This window comes from Mirounga leonina, unplaced genomic scaffold, assembly GCF_011800145.1.
Source record: "Mirounga leonina isolate KUSES-001 unplaced genomic scaffold, KU_Mleo_1.0 Mir_151, whole genome shotgun sequence".
NCBI classification, from domain to species: domain Eukaryota; kingdom Metazoa; phylum Chordata; class Mammalia; order Carnivora; family Phocidae; genus Mirounga; species Mirounga leonina.
This window is the reverse complement of record NW_023270377.1, coordinates 83,366-91,806: the sequence shown is the minus strand read 5'-3', so window position 1 is coordinate 91,806 and position 8,441 is coordinate 83,366. Positions and strand designations below refer to the sequence as shown.

At 56.8% G+C, this 8,441-nt stretch overlaps 1 protein-coding gene across 1 annotated transcript in view; it reads right to left on the bottom strand.

Annotated features, from left to right (window-relative positions):
• Positions 1–6,624: 6,624 nt before the first annotated feature.
• The window catches only part of PDCD1 (programmed cell death 1), a 10,483-nt gene continuing 8,666 nt past the window's right edge, over positions 6,625–8,441 (bottom strand). Inside the window, exons 3-5 of the mRNA XM_035006555.1 lie at positions 8,314–8,441; positions 7,117–7,151; positions 6,625–6,858 (exon numbers count right to left, since the gene is read on the bottom strand). Of these exons, the coding sequence (XP_034862446.1) occupies positions 6,625–6,858; positions 7,117–7,151; positions 8,314–8,441 (397 nt within the window). The remainder of the gene's footprint in view (positions 6,859–7,116; positions 7,152–8,313) is intronic.

Sequence of the window (8,441 nt, the reverse complement as noted above, 5' to 3'; positions counted from 1 at the left end):
TGGGCTCTCTGGCCAGACCCATTTGTATGTCCCTAACACTATGCTTCAAAATATGACACAAAAGTGGGCAGACCTACAGGAGAAAACAGAGCCATAGCTGTCGTAGAAAATTTTAGACACACATCTCGGTAACTGATAGAGCAAACAGACAAAATCACTGAGGACACAGAAGATTTGCCAACCTGCCTAACAAACTTGACTTAATTGACACATACAGAACACAGCACAAAACAACCGCAGAATACTAACATAAGATAATAATAATAAAAAAAACCCCGCAGAATATAGTCTGTTCAAATATACCCCTTTGTAAATTTGACATCATGTTGGATCATGAAATCAAGTCTCTACAAGACTTTGAAGGATTGAAAATTGCAGTGAAATTGAGCTAGAAATAAAAATGAAAGGAAATTTAAAATCTTCCTGTGTTTGAAAATTGAGAAACACGATTCTGAATAACTCCTGGTTCAAAGAAGAAGCTCTAGTGAAAATGAGAAAAGAGTTTGAAATTAATTATGTGAACATGTGAGATGAGCTGAAGAGGGTCCGCCACTGATGCCCCCACCTTAGAAAGGGGCAGGAAACTGAGTCCAAGGAGAGGAGAAGGAAGAGAACAATCCAGAACAAAACTAGAGGGATAGGAAGAATCATACGGTAGAGGGAATGAATGGAACCAGGTCCGTTTTTAGAAAACTAATAAAGCTGATGACCCCTGTTGAGACTGATGATAAAAAAAGAAAGAACACACGAACAACCAGCATCAGGAACGAGGGAGGGCATGCGAGGTTCCTACAGATGTTCGAAGGTTTCAAGAAGATATTAGGAGCCATTTTATGCCAATACCCTTAAAAATTTAGATGAAATGCACAATTCCTGGAAAAAATACAACTTATTAAAGAGGAACTAGAAAATCAGAAAAATCCTATTAAAGACTCTGAAGTCATAATTTAAAATCTGCACACTAGGAAAAGTTCAGGTGGCCTGGCTTTCCCTGTGAATTCTGTCAAACGGTTCAGGACGATGCGTGTTGGTTTACGGGAGAGTTGCGCTTTGTAAGAAATTGCCAAGCCTGTCTTCCAAAGGGGCTGCACCATCTGTATGTCTTTTTGATGAGTGTCTGTTTAGAACTTCTGCCTCTTTTTAAATTGGGTTGTTTGTTTTGTTATTGGCGAGTTTTAAGCGTTGTTTGTACATTTTGGCAACTGAGCATATTGAAAGATGCTCCACATCCTATGTCAAGGGGGTGGGGGTTGGTAGGGTCCCCCTGCACGCGATTAGAAGGGCCAGAATCCGGAACGCGGCCAGCACCGCCTGCTGGCGAGGATGAAAACGGCAGGCGCTCTCCCTCGGGGACCGGGCAGCCAGCCACGTTGGAAAACAAGTTTGATGGTTTCTTACAAAAAACAGCCTCTTACCGTAGGATCCAGCAGTTGTGCTCCTTGGTAATTATCCAAATGAGTTGAAAACTCATGTCCACACAAAAACCTGCACATGGATGTTTATAGCGGCTTTATTCATAATTGACAAACCTTGCAAGAAATCAGGATGTCCTTTAGCAGACGAATGGACCAGCGGTGGTCCATCCATCCAGAGAAGACATGGAGGACCCTGAAATGTGTGTCACTAAGTGAAAGGTTACATGCTGTGTGATTCCACGTGACGTTCTGGAAAAGGCAGGCCTTTGAAGACGGTTGCCAGACGTTGTGGGGAGGAGAGATGAGCAGTGGGGTGCAGAGGACTCTGTGTGAGGCTGTCACGGGGGGGACGTGTCACTGTACGTTTGTCCAAAGCCACAGAGTGCGCGACACGGAGAGTGAGCCCTGGTGTGAACGACGGACTTTGGTTAATGATACCGCATTGCCGTTGGTCCATCAGTTACAACAATTGTACCCCACCAACGGGGGAAGTTAACTGAGGGGAAACTATGTGTGGGGGTAGTGGGGGGTGTGATGTAAGCTGAGAATCACGGCTCGATTTTCTGTAACCTCAAACTGCTTTAAAATGGGTCCACAGTTGTGACAACAGTGTAGCCATAAACTTAGCAAGTAAGAAAAGAGAAAGAAGGAAGTGCACAGTGATAGTTGCAGAATCCTGAGCCTATTCAAGCGGCCAGTGGACTCGTGAAAACGGCATCAGCCTTCTCACCACGAGTCAGTTGGCTCGGACACAGACCGTACAAGGGGCAGGGGGGCTGCTGGGCTGGAATCAGAGGGCATAGGATCCCCCCGCCGCGAGGGGGGCGGTTGAGCCGCAGTGGGGGGGCTCCAGCGATTGGGGTCAACATCATCATGTTGGCTCTGCCACCTTGATTGCCCTCAGGAGGAACCCCCCCGAATTCTCCAAGACTTCAGGAGCCTCACCCTGACATGAAGAGGCAACTGTCCACACCAACTAACCTACTGGGGCTGAGACCCCAGGGCCCAGGCCACCAGCTTAGCCTTCATGATCCCAGGCCAGTGTCCCTTTGGGGTCTGTGCTTTTCTCCCACTAGCACCCCCACCTGGTCCTCCAGGGCCCCCACCTTGGATTTCAGGGTAGGGCTCGGACTCCTGTCCTTCTGTCCTGCATGACCTCGGATTCCTCACTGGAGGTGACCAGCTCTTGTCTCCAGCTCTGCAGACCAGGCGAGGGTGAGCACAGGTAGTGGGAGGGGTCATCCTCCTGGGCAGAGGGGTTCCAAGAGCAGGGCTCTGGTGGGCCCGGGCTGTTGGGGGGGGCTACAAGCCTTATGCTCTGCGTTCCCTGTGCCAGGGTCTCAGGCCTCATTTGAGAAGCCCAGGCTCACCCCCAGGTCGTCCAGCTGCCACCCTTCATGGCATGCGCGGGGCTGGCAGGGAGGAACCTGCTGGGCGGGTGTGGGTGGGGTGGGCGAGGTGCCCCAGCCGGGGCCGTTGACACATGGGGCTGGGGCAGAGCAGGGGACGGAAAAAGTGAGTGGGGGCAGGCTGCAGAGGCCGTGTTCCGGGAAGGTGAGCAGCAAAGTGCTGACTGTGCCCGGCTCGCTGGCTTCTTATCTGAGCTGCCGTGCTGCCAGTGGGTGGCCCGGCCGGCAGCTTGCTGAGGCCACCGCTTCCTGCCCTCTTTGCTGTGTGCATTTTTGTCTTTTTTTTTTTTTTCCAGAATATGAACTCATTTTTTAAAAAGCATACTCAAAATGTGTTAATCAATTAGATTTTTACTTTTAATTTTGGTATTTTTTTTTATGCTCAGAGTGCATTGTCTTGTCTTTTGATAGGATGCCCACTCAGTTCCTTTTGGGGGCAGTGAGTTGCCCACGCCCCTCACTGACCAACATGGGCAAAGGTCCCAGGATCCCTCTTCACTCAGAGCCTGAGTCAGGCCCTCCTGCCCCAGCCGCCTTCCCTGGGGCCTCCCCTGGCACATGGCTCACCCCTGGGAGGTATTTCACAGGTGGGGTTCGTGGGTCAGACGGCAAATGCTTGGCTAACTGCTGGCTAGTATGCAGTTCTCCAGTCTGACCTTCCCACCCGCCACGCTCCCAGTGCTCGAGGGGCCTGCGTCCCTGAATCCTCGCCAGCAGTGTGGAGTCATGCGCTTGGAGTGTTGCCCCTGGATAGGTTCATTGAAATCTGCATTTTTCTTTTTTTCTTTTTAAGATTTATTTATTTATTTGACAGAGAGAGACACAGCGAGAGAGGGAACACAAGCAGGGGGAGTGGGAGAGGGAGAAGCAGGCCTCCCGCTGAGCAGGGAGCCCGATGCGGGGCTCGATCCCAGGACCCCGGGATCATGACCTGAGCCGGAGGCAGCGCTTAACGACTGAGCCACCCAGGCGCCCCATAATCTGCATTTTTCTTATGAGTAAAATGGAACATCCGTTTGTTGCTTAAGGGGTATGTATATACATACATGGAATACACGTATGTATAGCGTTGTGGCTTGCGTGCACATGTGGATGAACATACATGTGCATCTGCATGCACACACGTGTGCAGGGCACACCCGTGTGCACATATATGCATCTGCAGTGCTTGTGTATGTGCACATGCATGTGTGTACATGCGCATGTGTGCGCATGCACATTTGCATTGCACGAGTGCACACGTGTATGTGTGCACATGTGTGTATGCATGTGTGCACTTGCATGTGTACATGCACGTATGTGTAGGTGGAAAGTGCCTCATATCTTCTGTTCACTTTCCCAATGTGACTTTGACCTTTCCATATTTTAGAAGATCCTTATCTAATTGGAGTATTAACCTTTTATGTAATATTACAAATACTTTCCCTTAGTTCACTTTGACACTTCTTTTTTTACCACATTAAAGTGTTTTCCCTGATTTGTAGAATAAAATGTCTCTATCTTCTCTTTAATGGCGCTGTGATTTCGAGCCAGCCTCAGGAAGGTTTTCCTGCCCCGTGGCGAAGGAAGTCACCGGCCTTCTGGGTCTCGCAGGGTTTCTGTTTTATACTTCTGTTTGGGATCTGTGCAAGTCCGTGGCATGAGCGGGGAGTCTGCCCAATGCTTTTTCAAAGAGCTCTTAACACCACTTACTACCACGTCTGTCTTTCTCCGCCAACGGCCGTCCTCTGGTATGTGCGAGCCACCGTCCATCGCGAGTCATACATCTGATAAAGCTGCTGTCTTTCCACTTTCTTTTCTTGGTTTCCTCGGCTCTTACCTGCTTGTTTATGTCTCCGCGTGAACTTCTCAGCTGCAGAGATGTGGGTTTTTATTGGGACCGTGTTACATCTACAAGTTAACGTGGGGAGAGCTGGCCTCTCGATGGTGTGTTCCCGCCGGCAGGACTGTTCCGCCCTCCCGCCAAGCTGTCCTGTGCATTTATGCATCTCTCATTAAACTGGTGCCTCAGGCATTTCATCTTCTCTGTTGCTGCTGTAGGTGGAAGATGCTCTCGGCCACTTTTCCTTCTGACTGGTTACTGTTTGAATATATTTTAGATGCGCCACTTGACTACATCTTCTTGTTTCTGTCCTGGTTTCTCCACAGAAGCCGTTGGGTTCTCCAGGCACGCAAGCCTGCAAACTTCAGTGTTCCCTCGAGGTGTGATCTTGCCTGGCAGCCCCAGAGCAAAGCGGCATCCTTGCCTTGTCCTGGATGCGGTGCTCCTACCTCCTGGGCCACCCAGGACAGGACCCCAGCGTGGCAGGCCGGGGTGTGCGCGCAGGGGGCTGGGGAGGGGGGAGGGGGGCAGCTGTGTGCGTGGCCCCTGAAGGTTTGGACGAAGAGCAGCGGGAAGGGGCGAGGCCGGGGATGGGTGTCTGTCACTGCGGTCGGGATGAGAACGGAGGTGCTCACGGCAGTGCTGTATCTTCGTCTGGAGGAGGGAGCCCACGTGCCCTTTGCGAATGGGAAAGGCTGTGTTCCCTGCTGGTGCCACTCCCACTCACTCCCCCTGTGCAGCCCGCCCCCTTCCCTGGTCCAGGGTCCAGGGTCCTGGCGCTGCCTGGGAGGGACTCTCAGGTGGGGGCGGGCGGGCCAGGCTGAGGCGGTCTGGGGACAGGCTTCCTGGGGGTGGCGCCTGTTGGCATCCTGAGGTTGTAGGGACGTCACCCTGCGGAGGCCGTGGGTTTGCATGTGGGGGGAGTGGACACCAGAGGCCTCGGTGGGTCTGTGTGTTTCTGGGACAGTGAAGGCGAGGGCCTGGTGGGTGAGGGCCAGGCCTAGGGAGGGCTGGCTGCGTCCTCCATCTTGGGGCAAACCTTACCCCCCTCCCTACGACCACGAGAGCAGGAGAGAACTCGGGCTTTCCTTAGAGCTTTTGTCATTATTTAATTATAATAGAACAGAACAGGGTGAGGGGCTCTGAAGTGTTTGTGGGACCCAGGACAAGATATGCGCTCCTGAGTCCCCGACACCCGGGTAGCCACTGGCCAGCCTGACCCAAGCTGACCTGCCGTGCGCCGGGCTGAGGCCCCTTTAAATAGCACCATGCATGGGCGCCAAGGGGAGGGCGACTCCCGGGGGTCCCCAGGACAGCCTCGCTGGGGTGACTCCAGCTCTGCCTGTTCCCCTCGTTGCTACCACCCCCCCTCCCCCGCCAGCTGCTTGGTGGGCTGGGCCGGGCATGAAGGTGGCCCTGGGCACCTGCTCTGCCGTGCTGGGAGCTCTTTCCCAGGCAGGCCTGGGGGAGCACAAGGCCCCCACCCCATGCGTGGGCCCCTCCAGGTGCACGAGGGACCTCTTGGCTGTGGGGGCATGTCACTGGGCCACTCCAAGGCAGGGTCTCCAGCCGGTGTCCCTGTGTCCCCGTGTCCAGGCATCAGGCTCCCCTGGAGGCGGTGGGGGGCCGCAGAGACTCCTGCAGCCTGACCCTCATGAGGCCACAGCGCTAGCCCACCCTCACCCCTGGGGAGGCACAGAGCAGAAGGTCTGGAGAGTGACCAGCTCAGGGGGCTGGGCCTGGAGTCCTGGGTGAGTCTCCTTTCCCGACCACAGCCACACGGACAGGGACACCTCCTGCCCCCAGGTTGCGCAAGTCCTGAGAGGAGAGCAGCAGGGCTGGTGCAGGCAGGGCTGGTCACCGGGCTCAGCCCTGGGGCGGCCCCCACTGCCTCCCCAGTACACGCTTCTCCAGGGAAGGCACCCGTCCGGGCTCCTGGTGGAGGGTCTGAGGGACTCAGGCTGGCCGAGGAAGCCGGTCAGAGGGGCCAGTGGCAGGGTCCGTCCTCGGGGCTCAGAGGCTGGGGTCCCTGCAGGCTGTTGGCTGAGGCCCTGCGGCCCGGGGACCCCGGCCTGCTCGGGAAGACAATTGTGGCATACTCTGTCTGTTCGGGGGCACAGGGGGCGGGAGGCTCCGGCGTCTTCTCTCGCCACTGGAAGTCCAGCTCCCCGTAGTCCACGGTGAACACAGGCGCTGCAGAGGGGCCCTCCTTCTTTAGGGAGAGAAGGAGAGAGGCGTCAGCTGTCCCCGGGGGGCAGGCAGGCAGGTGCACACCAGCACGCGTGCATACGCGGGGCCAAAGCAAAGCCAAAGCAAGGCCGGGGCAGGGCCCGTGCTCCCGACCCTTTCTGGGGCCTGCTGTCCCCATGCTCAAACTCAGCGGCATGGCTGGAGACAGGCGTGGCAGCTCCTGAGCCCCGTGGACCCCACCCTGCACCACCCTGGGGGCGGCGAAGAGAAGGAAACTCACCAGGGGCTCCTCCTCACTCCCACAGGCACAAGCACCTATGAAGAAATGCATCTGGACTGAAGAGGCCCAGGACACCCTGCAGTCCACGAGCTGGTGGGGGTGGGGGTTCGTAGCCCCTTCCTCCCCAGGGGCTCCCACCTGGGGTGACCGAGGGTCCTCTCAGCCGCCCGATGGTCTGGCTAAGCCCACACCCCACGCAAGGACACTGAGTCCCTGCTCATCAACCAGAGTTCCCACGTGGGCCGCGAGTTGTGGGGGTTGGACCGCTGGCGTCCAGTCCCTGCCCCTGCCACGGGCGCTGCCGTCTCTGGCCACAAACCCCCGACTGAGATACGTGCCCACGGCAGGCGCCAAACCCACAGCACAGCGGGCGCCTCATCAGCGAGGCCGCGGCGAGCGTCTCTCCAATGGAGGCCACCCAGAAATGCCACATGTACCCCCTCCCGTGGCCAGCAGAGAAGTGAACGCCCACTGGGGACCGGCCACAGGGGTGCAGACCTCCTGGCCGGTGAGCAGGGGAGATCGTGGAGGGCAGCGGCTGCCGGGGGGCTTGTCTGGGACCCCGTGGAGCCTCCTGTTCTCTGGCCACGTGTCCCCCGAGGTGCCTCCTGGCCCAGGAGACCACGACCGGGCCTGCGGAGGAGCTGGCCCCGGGGCTGGGTCCCCTGTGGGCTCCCCCTTCCAGCCCCAGCCCCAAGCTGTGTGGGACCGCCAGGGGGCCAGGGTGTGTGCAGAGTGGGGGTGAGTGGGGCTGGCGGGGGCCTCACGGCAACCACCCCAGTGGCTGTGGTTGTCAAAGGCAGAGCCCAGCGGCTGTGAGAGGTGCTTCCAGTGTTCTGTGGGCTGTGGTGTGGCCTGAGGTTTGGAGGAGGCCTTGCTGTGGCCAGTGTCGTTGGCTCAGCCTGTTGGGGGGTTGCTTCCTGCCTTTCTGTGCGACCTCGGCCACTGCCTTCCTCCTCTGCAGCCCCCTCAGACCCCTCCTTAGAGCCGGTGCCGGGGGAGGGGACCCCGGAACCTGGGACGCCCACTCCAGCCCCAGGCCCCCGCGGAGGGGTGCTCACCATGGAGGGCACTGGGCGCAAGACTGGACGGGGAGGATGGTGAAGCAGGGTGGGGGTCCCCGGTGCATGAGGCTGGGGGTTGCGCTTTGGGCTCTGACGGGCAGGAGACAGCAGTGGGGTTGGGCCGGGGCCTTACCTTGGGCGGCCCTGGGGAAGGCAGCGGCCAGGACCCAGGTCAGCAGTAGGAGGAACAGGACCCCCACCAGCACACTTGTGATGCCGATGACCAGCCCCTGTAATTGGCCAGTGAGTCTGGGTGGGGGG